The 15765-nt window shown below is 40.1% G+C and overlaps 1 protein-coding gene across 1 annotated transcript in view; it reads right to left on the bottom strand.

Moving 5' to 3' along the window:
• Positions 1–15765, bottom strand: part of CFAP52 (cilia and flagella associated protein 52) — a 45961-nt gene that overhangs the window by 25312 nt on the left and 4884 nt on the right. The window contains exons 2-3 of the mRNA XM_053696842.1: positions 10216–10415; positions 905–1041 (exon numbers count right to left, since the gene is read on the bottom strand). Of these exons, the coding sequence (XP_053552817.1) occupies positions 905–1041; positions 10216–10415 (337 nt within the window). The remainder of the gene's footprint in view (positions 1–904; positions 1042–10215; positions 10416–15765) is intronic.

The raw sequence follows: 15765 nt of genomic DNA, 5'->3' as shown, positions 1-15765 counted from the left end.
TGGGCAGAGTTATGGAGTGTTCTGGTGGAGAAAAAGCAGTCACTGGAAATCAAAACATATACCCTTATGGCAGAAGCTGCGGGAAGGACAGTGGGAAGATCTCCAAACCATGACAAGAACCGGGACAGTCAGGAAGTTTGTGGCCATAAAGTAATTCACACATTATTATTATTACAGAGGCATTAAACTTCTGGGCACAACTACAATATCGTGGTTACTGCCCGCTATGGTATTGTTTTTCTTCCTCTGCATCCTGCAACAGAAGCAACAGATCAGTGGAATTGTCTTTTCGACAAGTCATATTGCGCACTTCAGTTTAGCTCTCACAATACAGAGCTGTATATTTTTGTATTGGCTGCACCTTATTGTGTGAGCTAAACCAAAGTGCAGCTTTCAAAAATCTGCCAACGTTGTTGATTTGTGAATGCACAACCGTTCTGTCACAGGACACAAGAATACGTGCGTACCAAGATGGCGATGCCCAGAATGAAGATACAGAGCTTCACTAACTGGCACCTGTTATGGTTTAATACAAGACAGAGCCAAGCAGAGGAAAAACAATAGCATCGTGAGCAGTAACTATTCTGTTGTGTCCAGGAGTTTAATGTCCCTTTAAGGGGATGTCATACACTCCTGCTGCCCTGTCATAACACTGGAGCAGTCACGGACATATACAAGTATTGTTGTGACCTTTCTTGGAATAAAATACTGGTGATGCTAATTAGCATAAACATAATTCAGAAACTAAAACTGTAACGCGAGAGTTTAATATATAATTTATTTTATGTTAGATTCACACACAGGACATTGATTTCTATATTATGTTTTATTTAGATTGACTAATAATAATAATAGTCCACACCAGTAAAATAAGAGAGAAGCACCCTATTAACAGATGAGTTACCTGCCATCATCCTGCCCACCGAGAGACACCAGGTACAGGTCGTTGGGAGAGAAAGCTAAAGCTTCTACCTTCACCTTGTGCAGGGTCAGTTTGGCGCACACTTCTTTCTTAGCGTAATCCCAGAGGAAGATATCGGCCTGCAGGGATGAGAGGGTTAAAGGGTAAACTTGTGCAGTTCTCAGGGATCAGAATGGTTAAACCATCAGGGGTCAATCACAATCCTTTAGAAAAATATATCTGATGATTTACATAAATCAGTTGAACGGTTTTTCCAAATGATTGACCCCCTCACTTCTATATGGGAAAATAAATAGGAGGTTTTATATTTAATATTGTAAAGCTGATTGTATAGCTGATAGTTATAAATATTTCTAAAGGTAAAAGGACATCAACCTCACAATGTGCATCCCCATTTTATTCATTTTGCCCACTTTTACTGCAGTTTAACTCTATACTTGTTTATCCACTGCCACCAGAAAAGCTGGAGTGGACAAGAATCCAGAACCCTGCCCCTGCCACATTATACACAGTGATTGCTTCATTTGTATATAAGCTCATTTATACCTGTCCCAAATTGGCCACAGCAGAGGAAATCAGATATAAATATATGCATGAGGCTTGCAAGGGGTGTGTCCCTAAACTGCAAGATTCGGATGTCTTACAATGCAGTCTTTAGTTGCTGATATACACTATATATTATAGCTGCGCTACTGTGCAGCTAGAGTTGAAATACAATAGGCTGTTCAGTGTAGCTTTGAATTTCATGAACACATTTATTTGTAATTTGACAGTGGGCACCTCTAGTCCCTTGTAACGTTAATGGCTGCACCAATTGTTATGAAACTTTGCATGCAGCTAGATTTGATTGTCTAGTTATGTGCTTTTATTTATTAGCATTTGTTTGTTGTGATATAAAGGTGATTTATTGTGATATAGTTTGTGCATGTGCAGTAGAAAGACAAATAAATCAAGATGTGCATAATAATGTTACCCAGAGTCCTTGTTATGTATGTGATTATGACCCTTGGGGACTCGTCTCTCTTAGGGTGAGTAAGGCAACCAAAGGTGGATCCCTGGTCTATCCAAAAATGTATCACATTATCTAAAGGTACAAGCACCTGAAAAACAGGCCAACCCCACTCACAGACTCTGTCTAAGTACATAAGAGATCTGGCCCATCCTAGCACGGTTCTGCCCACCAAACACCGCCAGCCGTACATAAGTGATCTGGCCCATCCTAGCACGGTTCTGCCCACCAAACACCGCCAGCGTACATAAGTGATCTGGCCCATCCTAGCACGGTTCTGCCCACCAAACACCACCAGCCGTACATAAGTGATCTGGCCCATCCTAGCACGGTTCTGCCCACCAAACACCGCCAGCCGTACATAAGTGATCTGGCCCATCCTAGCACGGTTCTGCCCACCAAACACCGCCAGCCGTACATAAGTGATCTGGCCCATCCTAGCACGGTTCTGCCCACCAAACACCGCCAGCCGTACATAAGTGATCTGGCCCATCCTAGCACGGTTCTGCCCACCAAACACCGCCAGCCGTACATAAGTGATCTTGCCCATCCTAACACGGTTCTGCCCACCAAACACCGCCAGCTGTTCATAAGTGATCTTGCCCATCCTAGCACGGTTCTGCCCACCCAACACCGCCAGCCGTACATAAGTGATCTGGCCCATCCTAGCACGGTTCTGCCCACCAAACAAAGCCAGCCGTACATAAGTGATCTGGCCCATCCTAGCACGGTTCTGCCCACCAAACACCGCCAGCCGTACATAAGTGATCTGGCCCATCCTAGCACGGTTCTGCCCACCAAACACCGCCAGCCGTACATAAGTGATCTGGCCCATCCTAGCACGGTTCTGCCCACCAAACACCGCCAGCCGTACATAAGTGATCTGGCCCATCCTAGCACGGTTCTGCCCACCAAACACCGCCAGCCGTACATAAGTGATCTGGCCCATTCTAGCACGGTTCTGCCCACCAAACACCGCCAGCCGTACATAAGTGATCTGGCCCATCCTAGCACGGTTCTGCCCACCAAACACCGCCAGCCGTACATAAGTGATCTGGCCCATCCTAGCACGGTTCTGCCCACCAAACAAAGCCAGCCGTACATAAGTGATCTGGCCCATCCTAGCACGGTTCTGCCCACCAAACACCGCCAGCCGTACATAAGTGATCTGGCCCATCCTAGCACGGTTCTGCCCACCAAACACCGCCAGCCGTACATAAGTGATCTGGCCCATCCTAACACGGTTCTGCCCACCAAACACCGCCAGCCGTACATAAGTGATCTGGCCCATCCTAGCACGGTTCTGCCCACCAAACACCGCCAGCTGTACATAAGTGATCTGGCCCATCCTAGCACGGTTCTGCCCACCAAACACCGCCAGCCGTACATAAGTGATCTGGCCCATCCTAGCACGGTTCTGCCCACCAAACACCGCCAGCCGTACATAAGTACCCCTCACCTCCTTGTCCCAGAAAGCCTATGCACTTTAAGTTCGTTCTTTACAAAACATTATAAACCAATTATAAGAGGTTTTGTTCAGTAACACAAAATGTAGTTTTCCGTTTATCACATATATATCCTCTTATAACTGGAGAGGCTCATTGCTTTCTATTTAAGTAATCACAAACGTAGCTCAGCAAAGCAATTAACAACATCATGTACCAAAAGTACAATTTGGCTTTATCTGACTGTGAAGTTTTCTACATGCCTCCACATGTCAATCTAATCCTGTACATGCATTTCCTGTCAATCAATCTAACCCTGTACATCCATTTCACATCAGTCAATCTAATCCTGTACATGCATTTTCTGTCAATCAATCTAGTCCTGTACTTGCGTTTCACATCAGTCAATCTAATCCTGTACATGCATTTCCTATCAATCAATCTAGTCCTGTACTTGCGTTTCACATCAGTCAATCTAATCCTGTACATTCAATATAATCCTGTACAAGCGTATTTTACATTACGTTTCACATCAGTCAATCTAATCCTGTACATGCGTTTCACGTCAGTAAATCTAATCCTGTACATGAATTTCACATCAATCTAATCCTGTACATGCGTTTCACATCAATCAATCTAATCTTGTACATGCGTTTCACATCATTCAATCTAAATCTGTACATCCATTTCATGTCAGTTAATATGATCCTGTACAAGCGTTTCACATCATTCAATCTAAATCTGTACATCCATTTCATGTCAATCAATATAATCCCGTACAAGCGTTTCACATCAGTCAATCTAATCCTGTACATGCGTTTCACATCAGTCAATCTAATCCTGTACATGCGTTTCACATCAGTCAATCTAATCCTGTACATGCGTTTCATATCAATCTAATAATGTACATGCGTTTCACATCAGTCAATCTAATGCTGTACCTGCGTTTCACATCAGTCAATCTATTCCTGTACAAGCGTTTCACATCAGTCAATCTAAATCTGTACATCCATTTCATGTAAATCAATATAATCCTGTACATGCATTTCACATCAGTCAATCTAATCCTGTACATGTGTTTCACATCAGTCAATCTAATCCTGTACATACGTTTCACATCATTCAATCTAAATCTGTACATCCATTTCATGTCAGTCAATATAATCCTGTACAAGCGTTTCACATCAGTTAATCTAAATCTGTACATCCATTTCATGGCAGTCAATATAATCCTGTACAAGCGTTTCACATCAATCAATCTAATCCTGTACATGCGTTTCACATCAGTCAATCTAATCCTGTACATGCGTTTCACATCAGTCAATCTAATCCTGTACATGCGTTTCACATCAGTCAATCTAATCCTGTACATGTGTTTCACATTAACCTAATAATGTACATGCGTTTCACATCAGTCAATCTAATGCTGTACATGCGTTTCACATCAGTCAATCTATTCCTGTACATACGTTTCACATCAATCAATCTAATCCTGTACAAGCGTTTCACATCAGTCAATCTATTCCTGTACATACGTTTCACATCAATCAATCTAATGCTGTACATGCGTTTCACATCAGTCAATCTAATCCTGTACATGAGTTTCCTGTCAATCAATCTAATCCTGTAAATGTTTTTCACATTAGTCAATCTAATCCTGTACAAGCGTTTCACATCAGTCAATCCAATCCTGTACATGCGTTTCACATCAGTCAATCTAATCCTGTACATGCGTTTCACATCAGTCAATCTAATCCTGTACATGCGTTTCACATCAGTCAGTCTAATCCTGTACATGTGTTTCACATCAGTATATAACTGGAGAGGCTCATTGCTTTCCATTTAAATAATCACAAACGTAACTCAGCAAAGCAATTAACAACATGATGTAACAAAAGTACAATTTGGCTTTATTTGACTGTGAAGTTTTCTACATGCCTCCACATGTCAATCTAATCCTGTACATGCATTTCCTGTCAATCAATCTAGTCCTGTACTTGCGTTTCACATCAGTCAATCTAATCCTGTACATCCATTTCATGTCAGTCAATATAATCCTGTACAAGCGTTTCACATCAGTTAATCTAAATCTGTACATCCATTTCATGTCAGTCAATATAATCCTGTACAAGCGTTTCACATCAGTCAATCTAACCCTGTACATGCGTTTCACATCAGTCAATCTAATCCTGTACATGCGTTTCACAGCAGTAAATCTAATCCTGTACATGCGTTTCACATCAATCTAATCCTGTACATGCGTTTCACATCAATCTAATAATGTACATGCGTTTCACATCAGTCAATCTAATGCTGTACATGCGTTTCACATCAGTCAATCTATTCCTGTACAAGTGTTACACATCAGTCAATCTAATCCTGTACATGTGTTTCACATCAGTCAATCTAATCCTGTACATACGTTTCACATCAATCAATCTAATCCTGTACAAGCGTTTCACATCAGTCAATCTAATGCTGTACATGCGTTTCACATCAGTCAATCTAATCCTGTACATGAGTTTCCTGTCAATCAATCTAATCCTGTACATGTTTTTCACATCAGTCAATCTAATCCTGTACAAGCGTTTCACATCAGTCAATCTAATCCTGTACATCCATTTCACATCAGTCAATCTAATCCTGTACATGCGTTTCACAATTCACATCAGTCAATCTAATCCTGTACATGCGTTTCACATCAGTCAATCTAATCCTGTACATGTGTTTCACATCAGTATATAGCTGGAGAGGCTCATTGCTTTCTATTTAAATAATCACAAACATAACTCAGCAAAGCAATTAACAACATCATGTAACAAAAGTACACTTTGGCTTTATCTGACTGTGACGTTTTCTAAATGCCTCCACATGTCAATCTAATCCTGTACATGCATTTCCTCTCAGTCAGTCTAATCCTGTACATGCATTTCCTCTCAGTCAATCTAATCCTGTACATGCATTTCATGCCAGTCAATCTAATCCTGTACATGCATTTCATGCCAGTCAATCTAATCCTGTACAAGCGTTTCACATCAGTCAATCTAATCCTGTACATGCATCAGTCAATCTAATCCTGTACATGCATTTCACGCCAGTCAATCTAATCCTGTACATGCGTTTCACATCAGTCAATCTAATCCTGAACATGCGTTTCACATCAGTCAATCTAATCCTGTACATGCGTTTCACATCAGTCAATCTAATCCTATACATGTGTTTCACATCAGTCAATCTAATCCTGTACATGTGTTTCATATCAGTATATAACTGGAGAGGCTCATTGCTTTCTATTTAAATAATCGCAAACGTAACTCAGCAAAGTAATTAACAACATAATATAACAAAAGTACAATTTGGCTTTATCTGACTGTGACGTTTTCTACATAATATAACAAAAGTACAATTTGGCTTTATCTGACTGTGACGTTTTCTACATGCCTACACATGTCAATCTAATCCTGTACATGCATTTCCTGTCAATCAATCTAATCTTATACATGCATTTCACATCAGTCAATCTAATACTGTACATGCATTTCCTGTCAATCAATCTAATCCTCTACATGCAGTTCATGTCAATCAATCAAATCATGTACATGCATTTCCTCTCAGTCAATCTAATCCTGTACATGCATTTCCTGTCAATCAATCTAATCCTGTACATCCATTTCCTCTCAGTCAATCTAATCCTGTACATGCATTTCCTGTCAATCAATTTACTCCTCTACATGCGTTTCACATCAGTCAATCTAATCCTGTACATGCGTTTCCCATCAATCAATCTAATCCTTTACATCCATTTCATGTCAGTCAATCTAATCCTGTACATGCATTTCCTGTCAATCAATCTAATACTGTACATGCGTTTCACATCGGTCAATCTAATCCTGTACAAGCGTTTCATATCAGTCAATCTAATCCTGTACAAGCGTTTCACATCAGTAAATCTAATCCTGAACATGGGTTTCACATCAATCAATCTAATCCTGTACATGCGTTTCACATCAGTCAATCTAATCCTGTACATGCATTTCCTGTCAATCAATCTAGTCCTGTACGTGCATTTCACATCAGTCAATCTAATCCTGTACATGCATTTCACATCAGTCAATCTAATCCTGTACATGTGTTTCACATCATTTAATATAATCCTGTACATGAGTTTCACATCAGTCAATCTATTCCTGTACATGCGTTTCACATCAGACAATCTAATCCTGTACATGTGTTTCACATCAGTCAATCTATTCCTGTACATACGTTTCACATCAATCAATCTAATCCTGTACAAGCGTTTCACATCAGTCAATCTAATGCTGTACATGCGTTTCACATCAGTCAATCTAATCCTGTACATGAGTTTACTGTCAATCAATCTAATCCTGTACATGTTTTTCACATCAGTCAATCCAATCCTGTACATGCGTTTCACATCAATCTAATCCTGTACATGCATTTCACATCAGTCAATCTAATCCTGTACATGCGTTTCACATCAGTCAATCTAATCCTGTACATGCGTTTCACATCAGTCAATCTAATCCTGTACATGTGTTTCACATCAGTATATAGCTGGAGAGGCTCATTGCTTTCTATTTCAATAATCACAAACATAACTCAGCAAAGCAATTAACAACATCATGTAACAAAAGTACACTTTGGCTTTATCTGACTGTGACGTTTTCTACATGCCTCCACATGTCAATCTAATCCTGTACATGCATTTCCTCTCAATCAATCTAATCCTGTACATGCATTTCCTCTCAGTCAATCTAATCCTGTACATGCATTTCATGCCAGTCAATCTAATCCTGTACATGCGTTTCACATCAGTCAATCTAATCCTGTACAAGCGTTTCACATCAGTCAATCTAATCCTGTACATGCATCAGTCAATCTAATCCTGTACATGCATTTCATGCCAGTCAATCTAATCCTGTACATGCGTTTCACATCAGTCAATCTAATCCTGAACATGCGTTTGACATCAGTCAATCTAATCCTGTACATGCGTTTCACATCAGTCAATCTAATCCTATACATGTGTTTCACATCAGTCAATCTAATCCTGTACATGTGTGTCATATCAGTATATAACTGGAGAGGCTCATTGCTTTATATTTAAATAATCAAAAACGTAACTCAGCAAAGCAATTAACAACATAATGTAACAAAAGTACAATTTGGCTTTATCTGACTGTGACGTTTTCTACATGCCTCCACATGTCAATCTAATCCTGTACATGCATTTCCTGTCAATCAATCTAATCTTATACATGCGTTTCACATCAATCTAATACTGTACATGCATTTCCTGTCAATCTAATCCTCTACATGCATTTCATGTCAATCAATCAAATCATGTACATGCATTTCCTCTCAATCAATCTAATCCTGTACATGCATTTCCTGTCAATCAATCTAATCCTGTACATCCATTTCCTCTCAGTCAATCTAATCCTGTACATGCATTTTCTGTCAATCAATTTAATCCTCAACATGCATTTCACATCAGTCAATCTAATCCTGTACATGCGTTTCCCATCAATCAATCTAATCCTGTACATCCATTTCATGTCAGTCAATCTAATCCTGTACATGCATTTCCTGTCAATCAATCTAATGCTGTACATGCGTTTCACATCAGTCAATCTAATGCTGTACATGTGTTTCACACCAGTCAATCTAATCCTATACATGCGTTTCACATCAGTAAATCTAATCCTGTACATGCGTTTCACATCAGTAAATCTAATCCTGTACATGCGTTTCACATCAGTCAATCTATTTCTGTACATGCGTTTCACATCAGTCAATCTAATCCTGTACAAGCGTTTCACATCAGTCAATCTAATCCTGTACATGCATTTCACATCAGTCAATCTAATCCTGTACATATGTTTCACATCAATCTAATCCTGTACATGTGTTTCACATCAGTCAATCTAATCCTGTACATGAGTTTCACATCAGTCAATCTAATCCTGTACATGCGTTTCATGTCAATCTAATCCTGTACATGCGTTTCACATCAATCTAATCCTGTACATGCGTTTCACATCAATTTAATCCTGTACATGCGTTTCACATCAATCTAATACTGTACATGTGTTTTACATCAGTCAATCTAATCCTGTACATACGTTTCACATTAGTCAATCTAATCCTGTACGTGAGTTTCACATCAGTCAATCTAATCCTGTATATGCGTTTCACATCAGTCAATTAAACCTCTGTAATTACCTTGTATCAAAGCCTCTTTTGACAGTCCCCTGATCACATGGGTATTTATTTATTATCTATTGACTTGCATTTTAGCCAATTAGTGCCGTGTCAGTCACAACTCTTCGGGTATGAGAACAAATGTTATCTATATGGCCCACATGATTGTGAAAAGCTAATAAAAAAGCATGTGATAAGAGGCTGTCTTTAGTCGCTTAGAAACAGGCAGATATGTAGAGGTTTAAATGTTATAAAGTATATTAATATAACAATGTTGGTTGTGCAAAGCTGGGGAATGGGTAGTAAAGGTGTTATCCATCTTTTTAAACAATAATCATTTTGGTATTGACTGTCCCTTTAAGTTCCACCATGGACTTCCTACCACCTATCTTGTATCAATGTTCATGGAGCTATGGGCCCCACTCAGTGCTCTATCTTTCTAAGGCTGCACTTGATTTGGGTTTCTTAACACATGATCGGGTTACTCAATCAATTATTATGCACACTCCAGTATGGCCAATAACAGAATGATCGCATCTATAGCTATAAAAGGAAAGACCAGAAAGAGCTAAGAATTCTAACAAGACTCCAATAAAGCACAGCTGGGTCCTTACCTTGAACCCCATGTAGGTGACTTGCCCAGAAGCCAGATACTTGCCCCTTCTGGAAGCTGCCACACAGGACACATTGTTAGTGTGACCCTGCAGGAATTGCTGTTTACGGTTGCTTAGGTTCTGAACAATCACCGTGCAACCCAAAGGGTATATGAGATGCTCTCTGTCTGGGTGGCTGATTAGGCCATATGGTACATATCCTGGATAATGAAAACAGTGGTGAGTAAGCTTAGGTGCTATACAGCATATACATATTTACACATTTTATGAAGCATGATTATAAAGAAATCCTTCACCCTTTTAACCTCCTCTCTTACTAAGGCCCTGATATTAAAAACCTCTTTGCTCAGGTGGGATATTCTAAAATGATCCTCCAGCACTGCGAGACCCCCAGTGAAATTTTCAAAAGGCAGATTTTGCTTTACATCTCCAAGGTGCTTTCCCTGCATTTCTCAATGTGAAGGAGAGACAATCCCAGTACAATATAGCACTGTGTGCTGCATTTACACTTTGTGCTTTCTATTTTATATCACTTTACACTTCAGATTAAATTTTATTACATTTAAACTTTGCACTTTCTATTTTGTATTTTATTTTGTATACAGCAGTGTATTTAGGATTATCTCATACTTTGTATATTTATGTGTATATTTTACAAATTATATTGCACTTTGCATATCTTTTATTTAAATTAAAACTGAAAAACTATCAGCTTCAGTTTCCCAGAGAGCGTCATTACTTTCTATAGGTCTGATTATCAAACATTCTCTAGTTTGGAGAGAGAGGGTAGGAAGCTCAAAATCCCAGAGAGATGACTTCCATAGGAAGTAATGAAGCTCTCTGGGATACAAAATTTCACATGGAAGAGAGAAGGTAACTGGAGAACCCCTGGGGCTGATATAAAGACTCAGTTTGCATCAATTCCAATTTAAACGGAAATGTTTTCACTACAATTTAACTTGGATTTGTCTATATTTTAGTATACAGGCAGTCCCTGGGTTACAGACATCCGACTTAAGTACAACTCGTACTTACAAACAGAGAAAATAGAGCTTTATCGGCAATCCTTCTTTCCAGGATAATCCAAAATACTGAAAATCCAATTGTCACAAGGACAGAAAGTGATGTGAAATTTTCTGAACAGGGGCACAGATAGCAAAACAAACTGTATCCTATGCTATCCAAAACTAAAAAAATGTTTGGCTAGAGTTTCACCTAAAAAAAGTGCCTGTTCCAACTTACATACAAATTCAACTTAAGAACAAACCTACAGAACCTATCTTGTTCGTAACCTGGGGACTGCCTGTATATTACTTTTCTGTTAGTTAAAATAAGTGTATTATGAATTTTGAGCAAACTTCACCTGCATACAGCTGGCGAGACAAATCAGTGTATTGTTGCTTGTTTAAAATACTCAGAAAGTTTCACAAGACTTGTGAGAGAGCTTCAAACATACCCTGGGAACTCCCCTGTTCAGCCCAGGGAACTGCCCTGTCCCTCTCACTTCTGAAACTGTCAGTTTACAATGGAGAAAATACAAAGTGCAATGTAATTTGTAAAAGCTACACAGAAATATACAAAGTATGAAGTTATTAAAGTAACACAGAATCTTATATAGCATAATCAGAATGTGCAAAATAACTGCTAGATCAAAATTTAACTGCATTAAAATACAAATGAGAAAGTGCAAAGCTTAAATGCAAAAATACTGAAAGGACCCAATCTGAATATATAAAATACAATGCACACAGTGTAAGTGTAACAAAAATCTCATATTATGCAGTGCTATATTGCACTGGGCTTGTCTCTGCTTCACATACATAAATGAGAGAGATCTCAACGTGGTGGAGTGTTCATCCCTTTTTCTTCTGAAATTCAGTGAGTTCAGCCTTTGTGAAGCCTGAACTACAATTTCTCTCCAAGCTGGAGAATCTTTGAATATCACGGCCTAAATAACTGATTTCTTCCTACTAAAAATGTAGTTTAATGCTTCCTGCTACATACACCCACACACTCACTCACAAATATATACACGCACTCACAAATATATACACCCACACACTGACTTACAAATATATACACCCACTAAGTCTAACAAATATATACAATCACTCAAAAATATATAAACCCACTCACAAATATATATCACTCAATGCACATACAGTTTGCTTGCTTACAAATACGGACAGTTTGCTTGCTCACAAATACGTGCACAGTTTGCTTGCTTACAAATACGCACCGTTTGCTTAATCACAAATACGCGCACACAGTTTGCTTGCTTACAAATACGCACAGTTTGCTTAATCACAAATACGCGCACACAGTTTGCGTGCTTAGAAATACGCACAGTTTGCTTAATCACAAATAGGTGCACACAGTTTGCTTGCTTACAAATACGCACACACAGTTTGCTTAATCACAAATATGCACAGTTTGCTTAATCACAAATACGCACACAGTTTGCTCACTTCCAAATACTTACACACAGTTTGCTTAATCACAAATACACGCACACATGGCTCGTTTCCATTGAGCCGTAATTAGGTTTGCATGCACTCGCAAACCGATAAATCTGCTGTCGGAAGCTTCCAACGACCCGTTATACCTCAATTTCGGCAACCGGACTCCAGCTGCCGTAAACATTTTCGTGTCCCATCAGAAGCCGCTAATCTTAAAATAATACCAGGGTTCCAATGACCGGGCAAACCAGTTATACACTGTTGGCGGCTGCAGAAAAGATTAACAAAAATTACACCCAGCTTAACTAGGTGTAAAATAGGAAAAAGGTGCTTTTTGAGACCTATTTCCCATTGATATCTAAACCGCCTCCCAAAAATAAACCCGACACGTCAAAACACCTCTATCCGCAATCCCCCCACATCGCAACTAATAATAATTGTATTAACCACTAAACCACCAACCCCACACATCGCAACTAACAATAAAAATTATTAACCCCTAATCCGCCAACCTCCCACATCGCATTTTATAATAAATGTATTAACCTCTAAACTGCCATCCCCCCACAACGCAAAGTACCTATTTAAACTATTAACCCCTAAACCCCCATCCCCCAACATCGCAACTAACAATAAAAATGTATTAACCTCTAAACCGCCATCCCCCCCAATGCAAAGTACCTATTTAAACTACTAACCACTAAACCCCCATCCCCCCACAATGCATTAAACCTAATTAAACACAAACACTTTTTGCTTGCTTGCTTATAAATGCATACACACAGTTTTCTTGATCACAAACACACACACTGCTTGCTCTCTCTCAGACACACAGTTTGCTTGCTCTTACACACACACATCTTGCTTGCGGTCTCTCTCGCTCTCTCTCTCACACACAAACAGTTTGCTTGCTCCCAAACACACACACTTTGCTCGCTCACAATTGCACACACACCTTTTGCTTGCTCACAAATATACACACACAAGCATACACACAGTTTGCTTAATCATAAATACACACACACAGTTTGCTTGCTCACAAATGCACACACAGCTTGCTTGCTCTCTCTCACACACACACACACAGTTTGATTGCTCTCACACACACAATTTGGTTGCTCACACACACACAGCTTGCTTGCTCTCTCTCACACACACACAGTTTGCTTGCTCACACATACACACACAGCTTGCTTGCTCTCTCTCTCTCACACACACACACACACAGTTTGATTCCTCTCTCTCACACACACAATTTGGTTGCTCTCACACACACACACACAGCTCTCTCTCTCTCACACACACACACAGTTTGCTTGCTCACACACACACATACAGCTTGCTTGCTCTATCTCACACACACACACACACAGCTTGCTTGCTCTCTCTCTCTCACACACACACAGCTTGCTTGCTCTCTCTTACACACACACAGCTTGCTTGCTGTCTCTCTTACACACACACAATTTGCTTGCTCACACACACACACATTGCTTGCTTGCTCTCTCTCTTACACACACACAATTTGCTTGCTCAAACACACATACACACACAGCTTGCTTGCTCTCTCTCTTACACACACACAGCTTGCTTGCTCTCTCTCTCACACACACATAGTTTGCTTGCTCACACATGCACACCACACACAGAGTTTGCAAACTCACACACACCCACAGTTTGCTTGCTCACACATACACACACAGTTTGATTGCTCTCTCTCTCACACACACACAGTTTGCTAGCTCACACATACACACACAGTTTGATTGCTCTCTCTCTCACACACAGTTTGCTTGCTTACAAATGTTTGCTCTCTCTTACAGTTTGCTTGCTCTCTCTCTCACACTGTTTGCTTGCTCTCTCTCTCACACACACAGTTTGCTTGCTCTCTCTCTCTCTCTCTCACACACACAGTTTGCTTGCTCTCTCTCTCTCACACACACACAGTTTGCTTGCTCTCTCTCTCACACACACACACAGTTTGCTTGCTCTCTCTCTCACACACACACACAGTTTGCTTGCTCTCTCTCTCACACACACACACAGTTTGCTTGCTCTCTCTCTCTCACACACACAGTTTGCTTGATCTCTCTCACACACACACAGTTTGCTTGCTCTCTCTCTCTCACACACACAGTTTGCTTGCTCTCTCTCTCTCACACACACAGTTTGCTTGCTCTCTCTCTCACACAGTTTGCTTGCTCTCTCTCACACACACACATTTTGCTTGCTCTCTCTCTCACACACACATTTTGCTTGCTCTCTCTCTCACACACACACACAGTTTGCTTGCTCTCTCTCTCTCACACACACACAGTTTGATTGCTCTCACTCACACACACAGATTGATCTCACTCACTCACACACACAGTTTGATTGATCTCTCTCACACACACACACACAGATTGATCTCACACACACACACAGTTTGATTGATCACACACACACACAGATTGATCTCACTCACACACACAGATTGATCTCACTCACACACACACACAGATTGATCTCACTCACTCACACACACACACAGATTGATCTCACTCACTCACACACACACACATTGATCTCACTCACACACACACACAGATTGATCTCACTCACTCACACATTGATCTCACTCACACACACACAGATTGATCTCATACACACACACACAGTTTGATTAATCTCACTCACACACACACACAGTTTGATTAATCTCACTCACTCACACACACAGTTTGATTGATCTCACTCACTCACACACACACAGTTTGATTGATTTCACTCACTCACACACAGTTTGATTGATCTCACTCACACACACACAGTTTGATTGATCTCACTCACTCACACACACACAGATTGATCTCACTCACACACACAGTTTGATTGATCTCACACACACACACACACAGATTGATCTCATACACACACACGGATTAATCTCACTCACACACACAGTTTGATTGATCTCACTCACTCACACACACAGTTTGATTGATCTCACTCACTCACACACACAGTTTGATTGATCTCACTCACTCACACACAGTTTGATTGATCTCACTCACTTATACACACACACACACACAGTTTGATTGATCTC

Source organism: Bombina bombina, chromosome 1 (genome assembly GCF_027579735.1).
Source record: "Bombina bombina isolate aBomBom1 chromosome 1, aBomBom1.pri, whole genome shotgun sequence".
NCBI lineage: Eukaryota > Metazoa > Chordata > Amphibia > Anura > Bombinatoridae > Bombina > Bombina bombina.
The sequence above is the reverse complement of the archived record's forward strand: the minus strand, read 5'-3'. Positions and strand labels throughout refer to the sequence as shown.